Source organism: Talpa europaea, assembly GCF_964194135.1.
Source record: "Talpa europaea genome assembly, chromosome: 16".
Classification (NCBI taxonomy): Eukaryota; Metazoa; Chordata; class Mammalia; order Eulipotyphla; family Talpidae; genus Talpa; species Talpa europaea.
The window spans coordinates 37,300,888-37,327,627 of record NC_140084.1 but is presented as its reverse complement, the minus strand read 5'-3'; the positions used below and the strand labels follow the sequence as shown (position 1 = coordinate 37,327,627).

Genomic DNA, 26,740 nt, shown 5'->3' with positions numbered 1-26,740 from the left:
AAAATTTACCAGAAATTGGTATTGTCTTAGATCATCATGCCTTCTAAAATTTACAAATCTTACTACCTGCACTAAAAGTAAAAGCAGTCACTCAGAAAAGCAAAGTTGTTTCACATTAAAAAAAAAAAAAAGACTAGGGTGTTAAAAGTACCAAATAAATGTTTACATTAAATCAACACAACAAAATACGCAAAATTTTTACTTGTGACAACACGAAAAAAACAAGTATACAAACATGGACTATAAATGTAAATGAATAATGAGTACTTTTTCACTCATTAAGGAAGAAAAACATAGACAAGAGAAAACTGTGATATCTACTCCTAAAAGGTATGGGTCTACTCATTTACCTTTTAAAAAAAAGGGGGGGGTGGAATTATTAATTTCCAAAACATATTCAAAAAAATTACAGGTATTTAAAATATTAACCACACAAATAGCTCTCTCTACCATCATTTCAAAATGTTACCTAGGTTCAAAATACTTGCTCCTTTCCTGCAATTAAAACTTCCGGGAAAAGAGCCCTCCCTGGTTAAAGTCTCAGCACTTTCAAGCTACTGCCAGTCACTGTGGCAAGAGTTTGAGCCCTGGCCAGGGAGGTAATTCACATGGCGCAGCACATCTCTCACCTCACCCACTGCTCCCCTCAGCAGTGTGTTTCAGTGGATCCACCTGTTCTGCTCCCCACTCTGTCTCTGGTGAATCCGCTGATCCCAACTCTGGCCTAGACCCCAGTTCTTATATGCATAAATAAATAAAGCTGCTTAAAAATTCATGGAAATACCATGTTTCATGTTTCAGATTAGCATATCCCCCATCAGCAGAGCTAAGGAAAACAGGCATTCACACTACTGGTAGTTATACAAAATAACAGACTTCCTGTGGAGGAAAATTTTGCAGTATCTAACAAAATTATACATGCATCTCCCATTAACCCAACAGTTCCACCTGTAATGGTCACAAATGTACACCAACAAAGATGATAAATATAAAATACTATTCAATGCCATCACAATTTGTAAGAGTGAAGACAATCAGAATGCTCACCAATCAAGACTTGTTCACTAAAGCACAAAATATCTGTCCTATGGACTACTATGCAGTGATTAAAAGGATTAAAGAAGCTCTAATTCTATGGAATGAACTACAGAATATATGATCAAGTGAAAGAAGAATAACACAATAGAGCATATATTTTCTACATACAGGGAAGAGGGAAACATGCAAACAGGTGTGTATTTTTTAATGGAAAAATGTTAATAAAAAATATATATATACCTAATATACCTTACCTATAGAACAGAGAAAAGATAAGGAAGATGTCTCTAAATGTACCTCGTTGTACAGTTGACTCTGAAACCGTATCTGTTATAGCATAAAAATAAAACCAACCAAAGACAAAACCATATAAAATTAAAAAAAAAAAATTATTCCAGGATGCCTATGCTACAGCAATAGATAACCATTAATGTGTTAAATTGAATCTGAAATGTTATGATAAGCCACATCATTATATACTATACAAAAAGAAAATAATTTGGCTAACTATAAGAGCTAATCAATGAGATGCATTATTTCAGAAATATTAAAATATTTAAAAAGGGGGCCTCCCCTGGTGGCGCAGTGGTTGAGCCCTGGGTTGCAAAGCTGCCCGCAGCCTCTGCAGCGCTGGTTCGATCCCCGGCCTCCGGCGAGAGTACCACATGGCATGCAGACCTCTCCTGCCTCGCTCCCTGCTCCCCTCAGCAGTGTACTTTGTCAGTCTGCCTGTTCTGTTCCCCCCTCTGGCTCTGGTGGATTCTCTCACCCTCCCGCGCTTCTGACTGTACCCAGTGCTTGTATAAATAAATAAATAAAATTTAAAATATTAAAAAAAAAATATTTAAAAAGGTGAGTATCTTAGAATTGCTAAATTTGGTCAATTAAAATACTATTCCTTACTATTTCAAAAAACTAATGTTTGACACAATACCAAACAAAAGAGGAAAAATACTGTAAGGAACTCTCATAAACACTTCACTCACCAATTAGTTTATTTCCCCAAGAGTATAACTGCTCTTGCTATATTCCCTACCTTCTTCCTGCACCCATACCTCCTCCCCCAATTTTAAAAATTTAGAGGCAATATTTATCCCTTATCTCTAAATATTTCACTATCTATTTCCTAAGAATAAGGTCATTTTCTTACCTAACCGTAGTAATAAAGACTGGGAAGTTAGTAACAGTGATAAATAAAATAGGCCACATTCAAACATCAGTAGTGATGTCCTTCAGTACTATTTTTCCCCTGTATCAGGATTACGCCATCATGTGGAGTTATCACATGTCTTTAGTGTCTTTAATCTGGAAGAATTCATCAGTTTTTGTCTTTCTTGAAAGCTTAATTTAATTATTTCACAGCCCATCTATAAAATACAGACATGTAGACAAAAGTGTAGTACTGATTTGAATTTGTCTAATATTTCAAATTCAGGTTATGTACTTATGACAGGCCTACCGTGTAAGTTACACTTCTTCTCAGTGCATTTTATCATAGGGCACATTATATACCATTGAAGTAGAATACGCTAGATTTGAACAAGTTAGTACTCCCCCCCTTTTTGATTATTAAATAATTTGTAGGGTGATACTTTGAAATTATCTAATTATCCTGTTTATCAAATATTCACTCCCAACTTTTAATATCCACTAAAGACTATACCCCACATTATAATTACTTCCTGTTATCAATTAGTTAGAACTCTCCCTCTTTGATATTAATTTATTTTTTGAAAGACAGGTACTTCTAATATATAAATGGAAGAATTCTAAACCCAGAGTTGAGTAAACTGCTCTACATATAAATGGAAAACATCTTACCCAATTTTAATAACACGTAGTTTTCCAAGAAAACGTTAAATTCCAGATAAAAATATATAAATGTGAAAGGGAAAACTTTTATTAAAGCTAAAAATTTTAGAATATTTAGAAGCTATATAGCAAAGTTTCTCAACTATGGCACAATTAGCACTCTGTTCTGGATGAAATTTGTTGTGGGAGTCTATGCATGTCGCTTAGCGGCATCCCGGGCCTCTAATCTAGTAGGTAATGATAGCACAATTCTCTCCAATTATGAGAAAAACAATGTCAAATGACTTTGAGGGAGCAAAATCACCCCCGGTTGAGAAACACTACTTTAGAGACAAACATGTGAAAAATGTGGTTTGCTTTTTTTTTTTTATAAACAAGAAAAGGTAAAAAATTTTGCAATCTATGTGGGAAGGGTGAGAAAACAAGATTAAAAAAATGACAAAGGTAACTTTCAAAAAGGTTACTTATACTTTAAGTTACTCAGTAGAATCAAAGTGTTCATTTCATTATGCTTCATATTCTACAAAAAAAAAAAAAATACATAGGACTTATGCAAAAATGATGGAGTAACAATCTCCAAATATTCTCTCCCCCATAGAAGAAATTTCAAAACTAGCAAAAGTCAGAGGCAACTTTTTCAGAACTTTGCAAATTAACCAGGGCCTCCCCGGTGGTGCAGCCATTGAGCGCTGGGCTGTGAAGCTGCCCGCAGCCTCTGCAGCGCCAGTTGGATCCCCGGCCGCTGGACGAGGGGTCCACATGGTGCGCAGACCTCTCCTGCTGCCCGCTGCTACCCTCAGCTGTGTACCTCGGTCCTTCTGCCTGTTCTGTTCTCCGCTCTGGCTCTGGTGAATTCTCTCACCCTCCCGCGCTTCTGACTGTACCCAGTGCTTGTATAAATAAATAAATCTTTAAAATAAAAAAATGATAAAAAAAAGACAATTGAGCAGTCTTAGAAAAATCAGGTGAAGCTTTTATTATAGAATGATGACTGTACCTTAGTAAAAATTGTTAACTCTGGCACTTTAATTTTCCTCATTCTCAAGCGCCCTTATCAACTACATAGCAGCACTAAAAAACTAAAAGCCCACATCATAGTGAAAACCAACAGCTTGACTAGCTCTAGAAAAGGAATAAAACAGCTAGAACATTTTCAAAGTCTGATTCTAAGAGAGTTGTGATTGATTTCACCTATATGAAGATTCCCTGTGAGGCCACAATGACAATGTTGTCTTTGTCCAAGAGTTGGTTCAACACAAATAGCCTTCCTCTCAGGAGTTATCTATAGAAAACATTTATTTATTTATTTGTTAAACATTTATTTTTTTATACAAGCACTGGGAACAGTCAGAAGCGCGGGAGGGTGAGAGAATTCACCAGAGCCAGAGTGGGGAGCAGAGCAGGCAGAAGGACCGAAGCACACTGCTGAGGGGAGCAGCGGGCGGCAGGAGAGGTATGCACGCCATGTGGGACCCTCCTCTGGTGGCCAGGGGGCAGCTGGGGATTGAACCGGCGCTGCCGAGGCTGAGGGCAGCTTCGCAACCCAGTGCTCAACCGCTGCACCATTGGGGAGACCCCACAGAAAACATTTAATGGCAGTTGTTTTAACTTTCTATCTACCTGAGGTAGAAGATAATAGTTTCCTCAAACAACAGGTTTAAAAAGAACACTTGAGAATAAGTGCCCCAGGGGTGGGATGTACAAAAACTTCTATTTGGGGGGAGTCTAGAAGGTCTCACACAGATGTAGGACTGTGCTAACATCTAAAGCTACTTCATTCTCATTAAATACTTGAGCAGAACCAAGCTTTTATCTCAAATCGACCTTTAGGCTCTGCCTAAGAAGAAAGCAAAGGCTAAGTGGAGTTCTCTAGTGACTACCTTAATGTTGACGATGTGCTCAACCTGCAGAGTTTTACAAAGGAAAGAGCAGCTAATAAATTCCATGGTTTAAGAAAATCTGGCCAATCTTGGCTGGAAAAAGGCTAAAGAAGCAGGGACTTAGGTGGCCAAAACATGACAAAGAACACAAACTTTACAAAATTAGTTTAAAAATGTCTCTAAACAAACAAACAAAAAAAGTCCATTTTGATTTTTACTTTGTATTAATTAGTCTTTCTCCTGGTCCCTTATTTAGGTTTTCTAAATTCCTGCTATGAGTGAGACCATGCGGTATTTTTCTTTCTGACTTATTTCGCTGAGCATGATCGCTTGTAACCCCAACAAGCAACTATAAATCAGAGACACACTGGGGGGTGGGGGGGGAGGATTAGGGTCAAAATAAGGGGGGTGCAATTGTATGGGGAATCTAACCAAAATGAAAATGCATACATTGCGCAAAAATGAAAAATGATGTAAGCATTATATAAAATATTAAAAAAAAAAAAGAAAAGAAAAAGTCAACAACAACAAAACAAAACCTGGCGAGAGATCTGATTTCAAGATTGACCTAATACTAAAACTTCTGGTTTTCAAGCACAAAATTACAAGATACGTGGAGAGACTTGGGGAGGCCCAAGTCTGTTATTTTAAATATGTTCAAGACAACTGATGTTACTGCAATTAAAAAATAGTTAAAAGGTATAAATGAGGGCTTCCCCGGTGGCGCAGCGGTTGCGCGCTGGGTTGCGAAGCTGCCCGCAGCCTCTGTGGCGCCAGTTCGATCCCCGGCTGCTCCCCGGCCGCTCCCCGGCCACCGGAGGAGGGTCCCACATGGCGCGCAGACCTCTCCTGCCGCCCGCTGCTCCCCTCAGCAGTGTGCTTCAGTCCTTCTGCCTGTTCTGCTCCCTGCTCTGGCTCTGGTGAATTCTCTCACCCTCCCGCGCTTCTGACTGTACCCAGTGCTTGCATAAATAAATAAATAAAATCTTAAAAAAAAAAAAGGTATAAATGAAATGAAAACTTCAACAGACTATCCTCCAAATACAAAGAAGAAATTAAGATATTCCCAGATACACAAAAAATAATTCATTGCTAACATACCTGCCCTAAAAATAATAAAAGGAATCCTTTAGGCTGAAATGGAAGGATACTACCCAATACTAAAATCCATATGGAAAGAGTACCAAGAAAGTGAACATTATATACAGTATGAATATATTTTGTTCATAATCTTTTTACCTTCTGCTTGATTTGCAGGACAATATGAGGTAACAATAAATCTTTTGATGGTACACAATGTAATGACTTGGTATCAGCACAATGAAGAAAGGAAGGAACACAGCTATGAGAAAATTTTGCACCCTGCTCAAACTTAGTTAGTGAAAGTCAGAATTACATTGTTTTAAGTTAAAATGCTATTTTTAATACCTAGGGTAAACTACTGAGAAAAAAACAACATATAGTCAAAGAAACAAAAGACTCAAAATTGTACCCCAGGAAATACACATTTAACAGTAATGAAGACATTTGTAGAGGAATACAAGAACCAACCAAATGGAAAAATACCAAAATGGCAGGGATAAAACCTGACTTATTAATTACATGTTCTTATTAAAAAGCAGAAGTAGCAAAAATGGATTAAAAATAAAAGTCATTCTTTTCCTCCATAGCTGCCTGAAAAATTATGGCCATCATGAGTGACACAATAACTATCTGGACCAGTAACTTCATGCCCACCCTCAACTGCTGGCAAAAAGAAGGAATAAACATTCTGCAATGACTCTATCTGTATCTGTATCTCTATCCATGGTGACTACAGACTTTTCATGAGAGAAATAAAACCTTTTATATGTCTGTTTGAAAATAAATAAACAAAAACCAATGGCAGATTTCAGACTGAAAGACACCCATGATTTGAAAGCAAAATGAGTTATGCTATTTGGTTAATGTGAACTTTAACCAAAAGAACTACAATGGCTACACCAATGTCAGACAACATAATCTCTAGAGGCAAAAAAAAATTTTTTTAAGGAAAAAAGTTTTAAGAAAGTAAAACATTTTATAATAAAAAGGGAAAAAGAATCTAAAAATAATACTTGGTGGCTTCCATACCCCATACTTTCAATAATATAGTCAATAATATTATAGCATGAACTTCAATTTTTCTGAGACTGGAACTTAATTGTTCTCACCACACACAAAAAAGACAATTATGTGGCATGATACCTATTAAGCTAGCACTGCAATGATAATCATATATTGCAATATATGGGTCAAATACTGTGTAACTTACACAATGTTATGTCAGTAATATCTCAAATTTTAGAAAATTAAGGACAGAATCACACAAAAGGTAAATAAGGAACAGACCACTTCAATACTATAAATTAACTAACCTAACAGACATATAGAGAATGTGCTACTCAACAGCAGAATACACCCTTCTCAAGTACACATGGAAAATTCTCCGTAATATTAACATGACAGGACATAAGATAATTCTCAATAAATTTAAGAGTGTGAAATCAAATAAACTGTTCCCTGACCTCAATGGAATGAAACTAAAAACTAGAAAAAAGGTAAAACTAGAAAGGTAAAAAAGGTAACAAAGGTAACAAAGGTAAAACTAGAAAATTTCACAAATATGTGGAAATTAAACAACAAACTCTAGGAGTCACTCAGTTTTACTAGGTCTAAATAGTAAATTCACAGGAGGTATATGCATGTTATTATTAAACCTCTTTTAGGCCTTTTCTCTTAAAAAAATAGACAATACACTCTGACAAGAAGTGAGTCAAAAGAATTACAAAATACTTTCAAATAAAAATAAAAACACATAGGGGCCCCCTGCAAGGGGTTAAGTCTAAGCACTATGAAGTTGTCCACAGCCACTGCAGCACTTTTTGATCCCCAGGCCAGAGAGCTAACCCACATGGTGCAGCAGACCTCTCCTGTCTCACTCACTGCTCCCCTCTGCAGTGAATTTCAGTCAACCTGCCTGTTCTGCTCCCTACTCTGTCTCTGGTGAATCCTCTCACGCCCCCTGCCCCTGCACTTCTGGCCTACACCCCAGCTCTTGTATGCATAAATAAATAAAATAAACAAACAAAAACACATACCAAACTTCAAGCATTTGGAAGTTCAAAGTCACAACCCAATTAAACAAGAAAAATCTCAAGGGCCTCCCCAGTGGCGCAGCGGTTGAGCGCTGGGTTGCGAAGCTGCCCGCAGCCTCTGCAGCGCCGGTTTGATCCCCGGCTGCTCCCCGGCCACCGGAGGAGGCTCCCACATGGCGTGCAGACCTCTCCTGCCGCCCGCTGCTCCCCTCAGCAGTGTACTTCGGTCCTTCTGCCTGCTCTGCTCCCCGCTCTGGCTCTGGTGAAGTCTCTCACCCTCCCACGCTTCTGACTGTACCCGGAATAAAGATTTAAAAAAAAAAAAAAAAAATCTCAAAATAAAACCTCTAATCTTCCATCTTAATAAATTTTAATAAGTTCAACCTAAATCCAAAATAAGCAGGTGGGAAAATAACCAAGTTTAGAACTGAAATAAACAAAATGGAAAACAGAGGAAAAAAACACAAGTTGGTTCTTCTAAAAAAGTACAAGGGCCTCCCTGATGATTCAGGGGTTAAATCTCAGCACTATCACCACTGAGTTTGATCCCCAACCAGCTGACCCATACTCAAGAAGACAGAAAATCGGACTAGGATGTCTGCTCTGGCCACTTCTATTTGACATTAAACTGAAAGCTCATGCTAGAGCAGCTGGGTAAGAAAAAAAGAAAAGGGATTTGGATAAGGAAGAAATAAAATAATGAAGATGACATGACTTACATTAACATACTGATTGATAAATAAAACAAAAGAAGTTGAAGATATACACTGAAAGTACAACAAAGATCCTTGAAAGAAATGAGACCTAAACAGAAAAACCCAAATTCAAGAATTAGAAGACTTAATATTGTAAAATCAGTAATACTCCCTAAAATGGTCTAAAGATTCAACATATTCATCAAAATCCTGTGGGTTTGTGAATACTGACAAGCTCATCCTAAAATCCATGTGGAAATTCAAGGGCTCCAGAAAGCTAAAATATCTGAAAAGGCCTCACACCAATAAAAAAGCTTAGTAAATAAGTATAGTAATCAAGACAGTGTGGTAATTATGTAAGAAATACAGATCCATGGAATAGACATGAGTCCAAAAATAGACCCACACATTATTGGAAGACGACTTTTTTAGAAGGCAATTCAAAAAGGAAGGACAAGTCTTCTCAACAACTGGTGTTGTGATAACTGACTGTTCACATGCGAAACAACGAAAAATTTAACTATTTCATAGATGAAAAAAATAAAATGGATAAAATTTACTTTAAATAGTAAATACTGTGGACTTTTAAAAAAAACCACTGGATTGTCTCATTGTTGTCACTTTTCATCATTCAACCTCTCTTCTGCAAATCATCACTATGTATAACAACAGAACTCCAATATTAGTCATTTCCAAGCACGCTTTCTTACCCTGCACAAGCTTGTAAACAGGCCAACATTGTTGCCAGAGTTTCTGGAGGAAGTTGAGCACTTTTGGGTTGATCTTTCTCTGGGGCAAGTCCACCCAAAATAGAAGGGCACCGTCTCTTTAAAAAAGTCATACATGCCTGGATAAAAGGCTCCTGCAAAAGAGAAAGTCTCTTAGGGTATTTGAAATTGATGTTGTTTTCAGAGTAAGGATAATTACTTTCAGATTAAAGACTAGTACTAGTATTAAAAGCAGAATATAACAACATCTGATAAGCACTTTTTTTTATAAGCACTTTAAAAAGGTTATTTCTGGGCCTCCTGGGTGGCACAGCAGTTGAGCACTGGGTTGCGAAGCTGCCCGCGGCCTCTGCGGCGCCGGTTCGATCCCCGGCTGCTCCCCGGCCACCAGAGGAGGGTCCCACATGGAGCGCAGACCTCTCCTGCCGCCCGCTGCTCCCCTCAGCAGTGTACTTCGGTCCTTCTGCCTGCTTTGCTCCCCGCTCTGGCTCTGGTGAATTCTCTCACCCTCCCGCACTTCTGACTGTACCCAGTGTTTGTGCAAATAAATAAATAAATCTTAAAAAAAAAAAAAAAGTTATTTCTTTAGCTATTCTAGCCATCCAAATTGAAAAGTAGCAATAAACAAATCCTGCTTACTCCATGCTCTCGAATCTTATCTGTCAGCCACTTGTCAAGTTTGAGGTATTCACGACGTGAAGCAAGTGCAGCAAGGTCAATAACAAAAGCAAATGGAGTACCATTTAGCAGCATTGACAAAGCCTAAAGAAAAAGAACATATCAACTGCAAGTCACAAAATTAAGTAACTTTCTGTCTGTCCTACTTTGCTGCTTTTATTTTCATAAATAATTATAAATAAAGCATATGTGTTTTCTAGCTCATAATCCTTAACAGCTCAATACAATTCAGTAGTAACATCAGTCCTTCCATAAAATAAGATCACACAACCCATGACTTTGCCCTGTGCTTTTCCAAATAACTAAGCATAGAGTAAACACAAAGCATAGAAAATTATCCTTATCCACTTAAAAAACCTAAATTAAGGAATATTCTTTGATCATTTAATGATCAAAGTTATAAGATCAGATTACCTGTCAAAAGATCCTATTAATGCTAGTAAGATTTGCAAAGGGGTTGAAATCTAGATAGTTTCTCCAATAAATTATATCACAGATTAATCTCAGAAGTGCTCAATTGTAGCTTATTTTATTATAGTCTTGCAAATATAGATAACCAACAAAATCCAATCAAATATAAATAAAAACATCTTTGCATACCTAAAACCACTCTGCTTCCAAATCCAATCCCTTTCTAGTTACAAGGAAAAATTTTGAATCTCTTCTCGTCTAGCTAAGAGCTATTTACATGAGCATTATTTAGCACCTGTGCTACATAAACATGTTTGGTATTTTTACCATTAATAAACAAATGCACATATTCTGTATCTCTTCAAGCTCACCTTCAAGTCCTGGGCCACATCAAGTATTCGAGACAATTTGGCCTGATCATATTGTTCCCCTCGCATGTACCATTCTGCCATTGCATGCATGATAAGTTGCCGGATTGAGGGAGACTGTCCCTAAGAAAAGAAAAACAAGGTTAAATTGAAGTACTGCTAAACATTTTGATAGGCAATATGGGGAATGCCTAGCTAGTTTTAGGCATATTAGTGCTTTTTTTTTTTGAAGATTTATTTTTATTTATTTATGCATATGAGAGCTGGGGTGTAGACCAGAGGTGCAAAGAGTGAGAGGATTCACTAGAGAGAGAATGAGGAAAGGAATAGGCAGATCTACTGAAATATACTGCTGAGGAGAGCAGCAGAAGAGACAGGGCAGGGCTGCTGCACTGTATGTGGGTCAGCTCCCTGGCCAGGTATCTAACTCTGGCTGTAGCATTGTTTTTTAATTTTTTTAATACAGCCTAATCTAGCATATGTATTTAAGACCATAAAATCCTGACACTTAGGGGCCTCCCTAGTGGCACAGGGAGTTAAGACAACCTATGAAGCTATCCACAGCCACTGCAGCATGAATTTGAGCCCCAGCCAGGAAGCTACCCACATGGTGCAACAGACCTTTCCTGTCTCGCCTGCTGCTCCCCTCAGAAGTGTATTTCAGTCAGTCTGCCTGTTCTTTTCCCTGCTCAGTCTCTGGTGAATCCTCTCACACGCCCTCATCTCTGGCCTGCACCCCAGCTCTTGTATGCATAAATAAATAAATCTTTAAAAAAAAAAGAACTAAGACTTAACCCCTAGACCACCAAAGAGGTCCCCATCAGCACATGTTTTAGGTTGAAACCTCAAGCAGTGCCTTGCAATGACATCCTTTTGGGAAAGCTAAGTTATTTCCATTATGTTCAAAGGAAGCCTTAGTCATATACTCCTTCAACAAATTTATTTCTCCTATAGATATCAAAACTCTGCCTTTGCAGGGGCCTCCCTGGTCACGCAAGGGGTTAAGAGGCAACCCATGAAGCTATCCGCAGCCACTGCAGCATGAGTTCGATCCCCGGTCAGGGAGCTACCCCATGACACAGCAGACCTCTCCTGACTCGCCCACTGTTACTCTCAGCAGTGTATTTCAGTCAATCCTCCTATTCTGTTCCCCACTCTGTCTCTGGTGAATCCTCTCACTCCCCTGAACCCTTGGCCTGTACCCCAGCTCTTGTACGCATAAATAAATAAATCTTTAAATAAAAATCTGCCTTTGCATTTTCAGACACTAAGCTAGAATAGAACACAGTATGAAAATGAGGGCATATCAAGTTTTTACCTAATTCCTTAAAATTAAACTACAAATAAGTGGTCTATAAATAAAAGCAAAGTAATATAAAGTAATCACCTCTTATGTTAGAGTATAGTTTTATTAGGATTTCTGGGATTGGAGCATGTACATTCTAAATCTAACTGTACATAAATGCTCCCCCCAGCAGTGTATTTCAGTCAGTCTGCCTGTTCTGCTCCCCACTCTGTCTCTGGTGAATCTGCTCACCCCCTGCATCTCTGGCCTGTACCCAGCTCTTGTATGCATAAATAAATAAATCTTTAAAAAAAAAAAAAAAGGCGATCAGAAAAAAAAAAAATCAACAGACAAAAGAGTATTTACTGATCAAATAAATTCTACAAAATTAGTAGGGGAAAACACAAGGGATTGAAAGTGATTTCAGTAAAACTAAAATAAAGCCTCCCTGGTGGCACAGGTGGCTGAGCACCGCACTGTGAAGCTGTCCGCAGCCTCTGCAGCGCAGGTTCAATCCCAGCTGGCCTGGGAGAATCCCACATGGTAAGGCAGACCTCTCCTGCCTTGCCCACTGCTCCCCTCAGCAGTGTATTTCATCAGTCTGCCTGTTCTGTTCCCCGCTCTGTCTCTGGTGAATCCTCTCATCCTCCCACGCATCTGGCCTGTACCCAGTTCTTGTATAAATAAATAAATCTTTAAAAATAAATAAATAAATGCAGGATTTGGATAAAGCAGAAAATAGCACCTATGAAGTGCTTTCTGGACACATGATAAATGATAAAGCTCCTTCTGCTATCAAAAGGATACTGCTGCCCTAACTACACAGTGCTTTGGTAATAATGATTTTTCTTTTAAACTTGCCTTGTCCCTTGCTCTTTAAAGTTATACTATAATTTCCACATGATGCTAGAAAATAATCTTTATTCAAGTATGAATTCCAGACTGTTATAATTCAAGACTGACAAAGAAATGATCTTGTCTTACCTGCCCATGCCATGCATAGTGCAAAATAATAGCAGAGTTAGGATGGTTCCCAAGGAAAATTGGCATCAGAGTGGAGATGAGTTCATGGCGCAAGGTATGCCAGGAGGTGTTAATTTGTAGTAAGGCCAATACCAGCATGTCTGGACAGTGTTTGATAGGGAAGCTGAAGAGTTGTTTGACTTGCTCATACTGCCCCACCTCTGCGAGCCTCAGTAGAGATTCAATCAAATCCAAGCTCTTCCTAACAAGAAGGGAGGTAAGAGGCTCTATCAATGAAAATCTAAGTATACAAAATTCATTTCCAAATAAATGATACCAGTGATCAAACAAAATCAAATTGTCATTTTTTAATACTTGAATAAATATTCAAGTTGGTAATGTCCATGTCAAAAATATTTGCTGCCATGCTTGCAGACTAATTTCAAAGGCAGTTCAAATTAAAACAAGGAATAAATGATGAAGGAGAGGGGACAGCACTGTCCATGTACATAATCATGGGCCTCCGTAGCAAAGAGATGTCATCAAAGATTTTTGTTGACTAGTGTGAAAAACAAGCAACATCACGGAGTTTCGGAACAGTCAAAAAGCAAAAATATAAATAAAATATAATTTACAAATAAGAAAAATTCTACCCCAAATAACAGACTGAAAACTTACTTTGTTAATGTAAAATTGTAACTCAGATAATACCTGATGTTACGCAAGCTCAAAAAGTTCACAACACCCCACTATGAATTATTCTTGCCCCAAGATGCTACATCTGGCTGAATTTAATCAAGCCTCAAAACCTTAAACTACCCATTGTCTATAAAAAACATGGGGACAGAGAACAAATTAAAGCCAACAGTAAACAGATACCCCATAACATGGGATAAACTAAAGAATAAATATTCCCATTTCTCCATCAAATTAAGGGGGGAAAAAAAAGAGGGAGAAGGAAGACTTACAGAATAAAAGAAACCATGTGGACCTTGTCCAGACTCTCAATCATACAAACTGTTAAAAGACATTTTTGAAACAATTAGGGAAACTTGGAGTATACTGCTATATTAAGGAGCTGTTAAATATGGTAACATTTTGGTTTTGTAAAATGGAAAAGGGCCTCTAGCTGTTGAAATAAAATGAAAAAAATACTGCCATATACGTAAGGCTTAGTGGGGAAAAATCAGTTATGCCTGCAGAGCAAATGTTAGCTGGCACCTGGGAAAAGGACATACTCTAAAATAAGTCATTGCCTGGGTCAATCTTTCAGCAAACTATATCCACAAATTTAATCCCACCCACTACATGTTTTTCTAAACAATGTTTTACTAAACATAGCCACAATCATTTATACTGTGCTACAAAGAGAGTTAAAGTAGTTGCTACCTAACTATATAGTTGAGGCTATCCAGGCTGTGAAACCAGATGGAAATTAACTCTTCACAAGCAAAGTTTATCATCCTTTGTTGTAGAAGATTGGACAATTGTTAAAGGGCTTTAAACTGTCCTGAAACTAACACTCACAAATAAAGACAATAATCTGTTCCCTATTTGGAAAGTGTACCAGAAAAGAATAGATGGAAAAAGATTTTAAGAAAGTCTAAAGCAGGTACATGATTTAGGGACCAACTTAGTTTACACCCCCTTGCAGCCATGTGTATACTTCAACAGGATGGCAGTACTTTCAGTCTTACTTCCCATCCCCAGAAAGAATGTGTCTGGATAGAGCTCCAGGAGAAACCAGTGTCAGTGTCAACCTCAAAAGTTTGTAATTGAAACTCAGAAAAACTAGATGTTAGTTGAAAATATTAGGCTCGATGGGTTGGCCATCTTGAACTACTTGCAAAAGAAAGAAAGCAAGCAAATCTGCAGAGACAACAAAGGGATCTAACACTAAAGAAATACAAACCTCTTCAAACACTTGATAGTTTCAGAAAACACCTACAGCAGACTTTACAAGAGGAGAGAGATAACTAGTAAAAACTGGATTAAAAATAGATTTTCATCTGCCAACACTCCAATATAAAAACTAAGGTTCATTAAAAATACCTTTTCCTTTAAACCTGTTAACTATGTAATTGCTCATAGCTAATTTTTTATTTCAAAAGAGAGAAGTGGTCCTATCAAAAAAGTTTAGACAACTATGTTTACCATGTGGCAATTTCTCGATTGTCATCCTCTGGTGGTGCTTTCAGAATATCAGTGGCAACAGTGTGACAGGGAAAATCAGCAAAACAGAAGATCTCTGGATTTATAAGGGAATGCTGAATGAAGGAGAGCTAGAACAAAAGAAAAACATCCTTACACGACAAATGACTGTGAATGCTACAGAAATTCAAAACATTTTCCATTGGGCAAATTTCAGTCTCAAGGTTAATTAGAATGACAATTTCCTTTATAATCTTATCTGTTCTACAAAAAACAATTCAGAGAGATGAAAGGTATGCGATGAGATGGCCATGCAAACTATCATTTAACTTCTAGGACAATCTATAATTCAACCGAGTCTGACAAAGTCTACTTTAAAATAATATAGGAGATGGCACTATATAAAGAATAACTCATCCCTCTACCTCCCCTCCTCCCAAATCTATAGCTAACCACCATTCACTTACCTGGCCTTCTGCATGCTTCCAAGGTCTATATATGAGGTCTACTGGGAACACCTCCATGCCCAGACCCCTCTGAATGCCATAAACCACATTATGAAGTCCTTTACTGTCACGAATTTGAAATCCAGGATGGTCCAGTTCATAAGTTACTTCCTTGAAGTTCAAACTTGGGTTCTAAAAAGAAAAAGCATTTAAAAAATTTAATTAACACATTTTGTACATATTTTGATGCTTTATCAAAATCAAATCCAAAACCAATCAAATCCAAAAACCAATCAAGATTTTTAAAAACATTTGTTTATGCATAGAGGAACTGGGGTGTAGGCCAGAGCCACGATGAGTGAAAGGATTCATCAAAGACAGAGTGGGTAGCAGAACAGATGGACTGACTGAAATACACTGCTAATTAGAGCAGCCAGGCGAGACAGAAGAGGCCATATGTGGGTTAGCTCCCTGTCCGGGGATCAAACTTGGGCCACAGTGGTGATAGCTGTTTAGCGCTGAGACTTAACCCCTATGCCATCAGGGAGGCCCAAGATGTTCTAATTATAAATTAAATTCACCTGACTTTCTGGCATTTCCAAAGAGATTCAGAAAGATTGTAAATGCTCAATATTCGAAAGATACCTGAGTTGTGCCCTCTTAGACAAGGTAGTCCAATCTTTCAGTTTATGACATACTTGTAATACTTGTGGAAACATAATGAAGGGAAAGTCTCTTCCCTTTTTAAAAAAAAAAAAAAAAGATTTATCCATTTATGCATACAAGAGCTGGGGCACAGGCCAGAAATGCAGGGGGTGAGAGGATCCATCAGAGACATTGGGGAACAGAACAGGCAAATTGACTGAAGCACACTGCTGAGGGGAGCAGGGGGTGACTCAGGGGGGGACTCAAGAGACGTCTGCTACGCCATGTAGGTTGCTCCCTGTCCGGCCAGGGATGGAAGTCCTTGCTGCAGAGGCTGCGGATTGCGTCGTAGTTGGTGCTTAACCCTTTGTGCCTCCAGGGAGGCCCTCTTCCCTTTTATAATACAAGGAAGCCTCACATTCTCCGGACTATACACATAGATTCTACAGTCTTGAAACAAAGTAGGCAATATTATCAATTATCTCAAACATCACTGGTAATTAACTAAAGCTCTTCCCTAAAAACAACCCAACCTAGTATTGGGAAAAGTGGTCCAGAGTCTTCTAAAGGCAAAGGAAACAAATTTATAGAAGACAATTTACCAAACACTGCAACAAGTAATAAGTATGTTCTATGCCTGAAAGGAAAAAGGCTGTTCGCATTTTATATTTAAGTCTCCAATCAAAGCATAGGTTTAGTTTTGGCCAAAGGTGACTCCTTTCAAGCTAGTAAGACCTTAATGCTTGTTTTTGTATATGATAAAAAGAACAAACTTCAAGTTTAGGTTATCACTCCAAGGCAACTGTAACACTCAGAAAGTAACATTTTTCTTTTTAAAATTTCTTTGAAGGAAAATTTGTTGTGACAGAACCATAAATGTACCATTAAATAGAAATTATCCTAGATATAGACATTTGGCAAAACCACAGGCATACCTGTGTTGTTATCCTTTATGGGTAAATGAATGAAACAAATTGGCCCAATATAAATCTGAAACTGTTCTCTGCTCCCTGCCTACAACAGTATCTACTGATAAATCTAACATACAAGAAAAAAGAAGTAGGAAGAAGAGGTTACTGATTCAAACCCACAGTACAAGCACTCAACTTAAGAGCCTTTTAGTAGTTTCTGAAATCAGGAACAAAACATATTCAGATAACAAGGAATACCATACTTGGCTGCAATTTTTAAAAAGACTATTTTCAACAGGACAATGAAGTTACAAAGTGAAAAGAGCATTATTTCAGTTCGGCAAGACAATCACAGGACAAAAATAGAACAATAACTAGCTATCCATAAGTAAATAAACTGCTTTTTATTTTGCTTTTCTTTTCATTTTCTAAGTTTAATGCCATGACCCTGTATTATTTTTCCCCTCCATTACTAAAGGAAAACAGGTTTGAACACCTTTGTCTATCCACTGGTAAGAAAACAACAAAAGGAAAATCATTGTAGGAAGGTCATATAGAAAACAGCGTAATTCTCTATTTCAATTTTATCTATAAGTTGAAAAACTTAAAATGAGAACTATGATATATATATATATATATATATGTATATATGTCCCATATGTGTGTTTGTGCATACATATGTGGATGCATGTATTACCTGGACATCTATATAGAAGGCCAACTATAAATTACACTAACTTTACTTTTTTTTTTTAAGATTTATTCATTTATTTATACAAGCACTGGGTAGTCAGAAGTGCGGGAGGGTGAGAGAATTCACCAGTGACAGAGCCAGGAGCAGAACAGGCAGACTGACGAAATACACTACTGAGGGGAGCAGTGGGTGCGGCAGGAGAGGTCTGCTGTGCCATGTGGGACCCTCACCCGGCGGCCAGGGATCGAACTGGCGCTGCAGAGGCTGCGGGCAGCTTCGCAGCCCAGCGCTCAACCGCTGCGCCACCGGGAAGGCCAAATTACACTAACTTTAGACTGCATGGAAGCTAGCACCCCAAACTCCCTGTACTGTTCACTACAAGGGCAACTGTACGTGTAATCTTTAATGTTGTATTCTGTTGTCTGTCATTTTATGAACAAGACAGAACATATTCATTGTGACTCTACTATTCTCTCAGACTAAATATTACCCTCTTAAATCTCAAAGTTTTATTTTATGTTTTATTTAAGCATATTTAACATTTTAGAAGAGGTACTTGGTTTACTGGGGGTGAATTATTATGTTTTGAGAAGTGGTAGGAAGACATACACAAATTCTCTATCTCATGTCTCACTGACATAAAAAAGCTTAACAGGATTTTTATTGCACTTTCCAGAAATGTTTAAGAAGGCCTCCTTTCTCCTAAATTCTTCCAACAATCACGATTTAGCAACAAATTAGCCCCTTCAAAAAAAGTCACACACAACAGGTGGCCCCCTCCAGTCTTGAATGTTACTCCTCTCAGTAGCATATTTCAATAAATCTCCAGCAGTTCTTGTCATTTAAGACAAGACTGCCTGGGCCTCCCCTGGTGGCACAGCTGTTGAGCGCTGGGTTGCAAAGCTGCCCGCAGCCTCTGCAGCGCCGGTTTGATCCCCGGCCGCCGGCGAGGGTCTCACATGGTGAGCAGACCTCTCCTGCGGCCCGCTGCTCCCCTCAGCAGTGCATTTCGTCAGTCTGCCTGTTCTGTTCCCTGCTCTGGCGAATTCTCTCACCCTCCCGCACTTCTGACTATACCCAGTGCTTATATAAATAAAGAAACAAATCTTAAAAAAAAAAAAAACTGCCTGCCTGTGAATATACAGGCATTGTATCTCTCTTTCCTTTTATTTTCCTTTCCTCAGTAAACATGCCATGTACTGAAGAATGTGAATGTCTGCTGAATTCTTTTTGAGGGGGACCCAAGAAGCCCACCCACAACAAACCTCATCATCTGAACCCCAACATCAGCATAATGAAGATTTTCACATGATTCATTTCCTCAGGATAGGAAAGATGTGATCAAAAAAAGGACAAAGAACGGTATAAAAAATTAAAAATCACCTTTTCAGTTCTCAAAAACAAAAGTCTGCCACAGCAGTGAACTGCAGAGCAGCAACAACTGAAGATCAAAACTGGAATTTGATTGTGTACTTTTTGAGCACATCATTACTGCAATACTTTTTTTTAATTTTAACTTTTTTTAAATAATAAATTTTATTTTTATATTCCCCATACAATTGCAACCCCCCCATTCTGACCCCAATCCCCCCCCCACCCCCCAAAAAGTGTTTCTGGTTCATAGTTTTTTGTTGATTTTGATTTTCACTTTCTTATAGTTATTCATTTTCCTGGTCCCTTATTTAAGTTTTCTAGATTCCTGCTATGAGTGAGACCATCTGGTATTTTTCTTTTTCTTTCTGGCTTATTTCGCTGAGCATGATCCCTTCCAGCGCCATCCATGTTGCTGCAAATTGCATGTGTTTATCTTTTTTGAATGCTGAGTAATATTCCATGGTATATATGTACCACATCTTCTTGATCCAGTCATCTATTTTTGGGCATTTGGGCTGTTTCCAAAGCTTAGCTATTGTAAATAGTGCTGCTATAAACATAGGGGTGCAGGTGTTCTTTGGAATGGATGTTTCTGTGTCCTTTGGGTAAATACCTAGGAGTGGAATTGCTGGATCATATGGAAGCTCTATGTTTAGTAGGTCCAGAAATCTCCACACAGCTCTCCATAGTGGTTGGACCAGTTTGCACTCCCACCAACAGTGCAGAAGAGTTCCTTTTTCTCCATACCCTCGCCAACATTTGTTGTTGCTAGTTTTTTTAATATGTGCCATTCTCACTGGTGTGAGATGGTATCTCATGGTAGTTTTGATTGACTGCAATACTTTTTGAGGTAATGAAGTGAGGAATTACAAAACGTTGTTACTGTCTTTCAGCTGGGCATTTCATTCATTAACATTTACTTTCTTTAGGTCATATTCTGTAATACCACGAGTGAAAAAACAAGATTACATGTACTCACCAGTTCTTTGAGAACATCAATCAAGACTTCCACATTCCACGTGTGTGCCTGAGCTCCATCACTTTTATCTTTTCCATCGCTCCAGATCCCACTGCCAGGAGCAGAGATACTCTGCAGAATTAAAATTTGAATTAAACAAACTGAACTACTTTATGTGTTCTACTCTGGTAAGTAGATCAGTCACTGTAATTTAAGAAAATAAAGAGAGCAGAATACTAATTCATTTTTAAAAGAATTCCACATTTACCTGCAATGGAATACCATCTGTTAATCCTGAATGAGTTCGAGCCATCATTCCCAAAACCCTTGCAACCTGGGCAGCTGTGACCTCCCGCACACCGAACTGCATGATTATATTGCGACATTCTTCAACACTGAAACAGAAATTTAACTTCAGAAAAACACTACCACCTTCAATACCAAAACTAAGATGTGCTAGTACGAAATGAACCCTAGAGCAAAATCCCTAGAATTTTACTAAAGAACAGTAAGCTTCATTTCTTGTACCTACCTAGGTTAAGAAAATGGGAAAAATTTAAGTCAATGAACCAAGAGTAGTAATACCTTTCACAAAGATACACAGTTAGCCTCAATCTCAGTAGGAATCAAGTTACTCTTCAAAACAAAGATACTCAAGGTGAATTTGATTATTCTGATATGTACAAAGCCTTGAAAATGCAATACTGTTGATGTTATATTTTTAAGTTTAATTAAACTAAAGTTTTATGCCAGGCCCACATACGAGAAATATACTATTTCAAACATTAAGTAGAAATGGCGATTGGTAAGTTGTAAAAACATTAAAAGTTATAGGGCCTCCCCAGTGGCGCAGCGGTTGAGCGCTGGGTTGCAAAGCTGCCCGCAGCCTCTGCAGCACCGGTTCGATCCCCGACCACCGGGCGAGGGTCCCACATGGCGCGCAGACCTCTCCTGCCGCCCGCTGCTCCCCTCAGCAGTGTACTTCGGTCCTTCTGCCTGCTCTGCTCCCTGCTTTGGCTCTGGTGAATTCTCTCACCCTCCCGCGCTTCTGACTGTACCCAGTGCTTGTATAAATAATAAATAAATAAAATCTTTAAAAAAAAAAATTAAAAGTTATATTTAAAGGTAAAGCAAAAGCACTTTAATGTCCTTTAACAACTTATTCTCAGAAAAATTAATAATCCACTATATCACTCATAAGTGAACATGCTGCAAGTTTCCTTTGGTGTCCCTTGGCAGGGGAGAAAAATATGCAAGGAGGGTATAAAAAAGGCAAGAAAGTGGTAGAAGATGAAGGAAATGGGAGAGGAGCAGGAAAACCAGGTAGGAAATGATGCAATTCCAGATACACCTGCCTCAATGCTCTCTCATCCTCAAAGTTAAAAATGCCTAATTTAGCAACGAGGCTAAAACCTCTTATTCCTAACTTGGAGAAATTTGGGGGTATAGATAGAGAAATTTGGCCACCAGGATATTTATAGCTGCCACTAAAATGATTATATAGAAGAATTCTCAAAATTCTTGAGAGGTAAAGATGACACATTAAAGAATTTGAGGCACTTGCTTTAAAGAATTATATCATGTTTAATTAGCACAAGAGTAATGAGAAGTTTAATATCTTCCTACCAACCTTGCACAAAAGCCATAGCCTACTTCTTGCATGAAATCAGCCAAAGAGCTCTCCATCATGGTTTTAGCTACCCCTCCAGAATCAGGCAGGATCCTGTCCATTAGAATGTCCCGTTTTTCAGGGTATAAAAGTGGTGCAAGCACCACAGGACAGCGTTCCTGGGGAAAATCTGAAAGAGAAAAAAAGATTACAACTGTTATTAACGATAAATAAGTTAGACGCTTTTATTCTAAAAAGCACCCTAAGACTGAATCTTCCACAAGAAGTTCATAGTCAAAGCAAAGTTTATTCTGCTTTTTCTAATCCATCTAGCCCAAGTTAGGACTTCACACCAGTTACCTAAAATTTCAATGCTTTTATAGCACAAAAACCACTCATAAGTAGATTTTTATTTTTCATATTAGGATTCCAACATATTGACAAATTCATACACTAAATATTACTTTCGAATTTCAAAATAAGGCTATCAATTTCCATACAAAGGAAGGCATCAGAAACAATCGGAATTATGTGTCATTTCACTGCGAACAGAAAATTTCCTATCACTACAAAAGTTAATGCAGTTTAAAATTAAGCTATATAAACATTAGGAAAAAACAAAAACACTAAAAATATCTACTATCAAAGATTTGTTTCGCCCAGTCCCACAAACTCATTTTTCAGAGGAAGAAAAATGGCAACAATGTTATTTAGCATAACAATAACTAAAGAGGTAAGATGAATATATCAAGTGACCAATTTTTAAACTAGATAGTTCACAGTTATGTTATCTCCCTCCTGAATGAGATTAGAGATATACTAAATCTTATTATCTGTGATTATACATTAAGATTATGTGCAGTTAAGTTTATTTCATACCCTATGAGATTTTTAATCACTTTCATATATAAACTCTCTTCCTTAAAAGATTACCAACTTAACAACAAAAAGGGAAATCACTGTCTTTACTTGTAGACTAAAATTCTGTCATGTGTTTGTGATCATCCAAAAAAATGAGATCATTGTTAAGCTAAAAACAGTCCTTTACCTCTGCGCAGCGTCTTAAGAAAAGCGTCTATCTGTTCCTGTCCAACTCCAAAGGCTCCCTTCTGCCCAAAGAGGAGATGGGAGAGGAGGAGGTGTAGGACCTCTATTGCTATATCTTGGAAGCCACCTTCTTGATTTCCACTGACGTCTGCGTCAATGTAAGAACGCAGAAGATCTGGAAGCTTCTGTTTGATAAACTGGGCAGCTAGAAATCAAGTAAATCAAAACACAAGTTATTTTTGAGGAGCAGTGGGTAAAATGTCACATATCAAAATATAGATAGCCACCTTTCTCATTCAACAATTTTTTTCAAGGATTTATTTTTATTTATGCATACAAGAACTGAGGTGTAGGCCAAAGGTGCTGGGTGTGTGTGTGTGTGAGAGAGAGAGAGAGAGAGAGAGAGAGAGGGAGGGAGGATTCACCAGAGATAGAGTGGGGAGCAGAATAGGCAGACCCACTGAAATACACTCTTGAGGGAAGCATCAGCGAGACAGGAGAGGTTTGCTGCACCATTATGTGGATTAGCTCCCTGCCTGAGGACCAAACTCATGCCGCAGTGGCTGCAGTGCTGAAACTCAACCCCTTGTGCCACCAGAGAGGCGTTACCAATTCACTCTTAACCCTCCAAAGCTTTCAACTGGTCTCACAAATATGAGACCAATTGCTAGGGACTGCGGGGCAGTGGGGGATTGGGAGGGGAGTTATTCAGTGGGTAGACTGTTTTACTTTTGCAAAATGAAGTTCCACATACACATCTGTTAAACAACAGTATGAACTATACATTACTGAACTATACATTGAAATAGTTATTAAGGTAAATTTTGTGTTTTTACCATACATGTACACAGGAGGCAGAAAATAATCTTCAATTATCTTAACTCTGTAAATCTAACCTATTGATAGTCAAGATTCAAAAGAGGATTTTAAAGAGGTTCACTTTACTACAGAATCTTTAGGGGGAAGGGAACTTACCAAAACCTCTAAGATCTGAGCTGGAAGAATTCAAGAGGGCAAGGCCAAAAATTACCTGAAACAAGAAGGGTTAGAGTGATCAAAGAGTGAAATAGCTATTTTCAATTATAACGGTATGTATCTTTCCTTAAACCACTTACCTCTTGTACTTTACTTAACTTCAGAACTTTACTCAGCTGGGCAAATAAGTGGGGTGCAGGCTTTAAACTCTGGGAGGAAAAAAAACAATAACAACATAAACTTTGCCTCAAAATAAGAAGTTACAATCTTCCAGTTTATAAAAGCATCTTTTCACCCAATTATGGAACTTTATTGCATTAGCATAATTTGTAACACTGCTAGATTCAATATACCATGTTTCAGAACTACTGGCTAATACGTTTAAGTCTTCACATGACCTCATCTTAGTAAGATTGTAATTATTAGCAGATTAATTGCCTTGCTATTGTTAGGAAGCTATGAAAGTCCCAAACTACATGAAATTTTAAAATTAAGACATAACATTAAGAGATCATGGTTCAAGGGCTTTTTAGAGAGCCTAATAAGAGACAACACATACTTATAAAAGATAAAAACTATACCAACCTTCTGATAGTGCAATGGATTATCAATGGCATAGGACAGCGTCGAGATGAAATTTGGCTTTGTAATCAGCGACGCACACTCCTGAATCAGAAACTGAGTCTTTAAAAATAAAAAATGAATTTCCATTAGCACTAACAGTTATCTTCTTGTGCAAACAGAAACATTAGCAAAATTTTAAAGTGTAATCCAATATTGCATACTGTTTCTAGGTTACAGAAATCAGATCTTTAGAAGTTTCATTTATACTACCTAAGGTCTATTAGCAACAAGTTATACCAAAACCTCTATAGTATATAGTCCACAGACAAAATAACTGTTAAGAATGACATAGGATGACAAACCTTTACCAGACTGGGAATCAAGCCAAAGAAACTAGGATAAGAGAAGCCCTGCCTTTTCAAGCAGGAATTTCTACATTCTTGCTTCCTTTAGCCAGGTCTGATCCCCAGCTCTATAAGCCTGAACTAGGTAAATGTAATGGTTTGTAGCCAGGAGGGAGGGGGGGAAGGAAGGACAGAGATAGGTAGGGAGGAAGAAAGGGAGAACAGAAAAGGAAGAAAGAAAAAAGAAAAGTCTCAATACCTCTTAGCCATTCAGCTAAGATCATTTCTGGATGCTATTTATAAGTGTCATTTGCTGTATATACTGTGGCCAAAAATGAATTCATTCAACAATTGGACCGAAATAAACAAACTGTTAATCTCAAATACCTGATGAAAATCTTTGCCACTGCTTTTACCATCGCCACTGAAATCCACATGCGAAAATAGGCAGCGTAATAAATGCCTGTCTGCCTCAGGACCGTGCCGATTCACAATCTAAAAAGATAAAAGTAGAGGCTTGTAAACACTGAGGGGGATCTAAAAGAAAAACACCAATATCTGGGGCAAAATCTCAAGTTACACTGGTCACTTTGCATTAACAGTTATAGGAGCTACTGACGTGGAATAGGAATTATTACACGTTCTCTAAATATTTCTTATAGTCACTAGAAGGACAGAAGAAAAACTACCAGTAACTAGCACATATAACTGTGTACTGTGGTCAACCCCTCTATCAAACTTACCAGTAGCATATATGAGATGTAGTAAGAATAGTTTTTTTGTTTTTTTTAATTGTTAAAGCAAGAATTTTATAACAAAGTGTACTCACAAGAACACCATTTTTCTAAGCATTATTTTTACTCTAAAAATTCAGCCTGAAATCTAACCTAAGTGACCCTTAAGGCATACAAGGCCAGGCCCTAGAGGAGCTGGTATGACTCAGTATGTGAGCTGTTGTCCTTGAGCTCCTCGTTTCCTGCCAGTCCTCAAGCATAGTGATGCCTGTACATGCTATTCCTTCAAACAGGAAAGCTCCAGGTATCTACACCTGGCTCACTCACTCCCTTGCCCTATTTTAGTTTTATTCATAACACCACCAACTATTCTGTGTCCCTCACTAGACTAAGCTGCGAGACCAGTGTATGTGGCTATGTTCCCTTCTTCACCATCTATACAAAGTAATCATTTGTTAAGTGCTATATTAACATATTGTATATAACATTTAACTATCCATTTATGGACAGATATGGTACAGAGCTTTCTTGGCTAGTCAGCAACTCTGCTGAAGACTGCTCCCATATGACAGATGAGGAGGTGTACACTTAAAACAGACAGCATGAGACTAAGAGCCCACAGTCTGAGTGGAGGAATATGGCTGCACAATCAAATTCCAAAATCTATGCGGTTTCCATTGTATGATGATAATTTGTGACAGCTGGCTAAGTTAACTTAAGTCAGTCTCAACTTCCCCATCAGAAAATGTGGAAGTAAGACCAATTTTTACACTGCCTCACAGACATATTAAGAGTTAAAAATACTTAAGAACTGGGAAGCCAACATGCTTAAGCTTTCACTTAGGAAAGCAGAGGAGACAGGATAAACAGCAATAATACTTTCAATGAATTCAAACACATCAAATATGCTAAAAGTACGAGTTCCTAAGAATACTAAAATACTCACTGGCAATGTCTGGAGGATGCTAAGAAGTAATTCATTTTGAAAACAGGCAGATAAAAAGAGAATCAAGCATGTATCTTGTCTTTCCTATCTAAAATGTACCTCAGGGTACTAACCGTACAGTTTGCATGATCATGTTTTCCTTAATAGAATTATTTCGACTAATAAAGAATGCGTAACAATGAGTGTCTTGTCATTTTGCAATCCCTAACAAATTAACGAATCTAGTCAATGAACATAACCTGCTAAAAACTACAAAAATGGAGACAACTGGGCATTACAAACCTCCTGATAAAAGTTTATATCTACCACCTATTAAATTATCCTAAGGGGGAAAAAAACAGTCATCAAACCTCTAAATTTAACTACCA

General features: G+C 38.0%; 1 protein-coding gene across 5 annotated transcripts in view; it reads right to left on the bottom strand.

The window, feature by feature from the left end:
• CNOT1 (CCR4-NOT transcription complex subunit 1) overlaps positions 1 to 26,740 on the bottom strand; it is a gene marked incomplete at both ends in the record, with an annotated part of 68,488 nt that overhangs the window by 35,760 nt on the left and 5,988 nt on the right. For 4 of the 5 annotated variants that reach the window (XM_084256661.1, XM_084256662.1, XM_084256664.1 and 1 more), the window contains 14 exons: positions 9,252 to 9,403; positions 9,909 to 10,031; positions 10,730 to 10,849; positions 12,996 to 13,236; positions 15,129 to 15,256; positions 15,593 to 15,763; positions 20,175 to 20,285; positions 20,422 to 20,548; positions 21,784 to 21,952; positions 22,811 to 23,014; positions 23,785 to 23,839; positions 23,925 to 23,993; positions 24,370 to 24,468; positions 25,080 to 25,187. In XM_084256661.1, coding sequence (XP_084112787.1) covers positions 9,252 to 9,403; positions 9,909 to 10,031; positions 10,730 to 10,849; positions 12,996 to 13,236; positions 15,129 to 15,256; positions 15,593 to 15,763; positions 20,175 to 20,285; positions 20,422 to 20,548; positions 21,784 to 21,952; positions 22,811 to 23,014; positions 23,785 to 23,839; positions 23,925 to 23,993; positions 24,370 to 24,468; positions 25,080 to 25,187 — 1,877 coding nt within the window. The remainder of the gene's footprint in view (positions 1 to 9,251; positions 9,404 to 9,908; positions 10,032 to 10,729; positions 10,850 to 12,995; positions 13,237 to 15,128; positions 15,257 to 15,592; positions 15,764 to 20,174; positions 20,286 to 20,421; positions 20,549 to 21,783; positions 21,953 to 22,810; positions 23,015 to 23,784; positions 23,840 to 23,924; positions 23,994 to 24,369; positions 24,469 to 25,079; positions 25,188 to 26,740) is intronic. The other variant, XM_084256663.1, reaches the window with a different exon arrangement.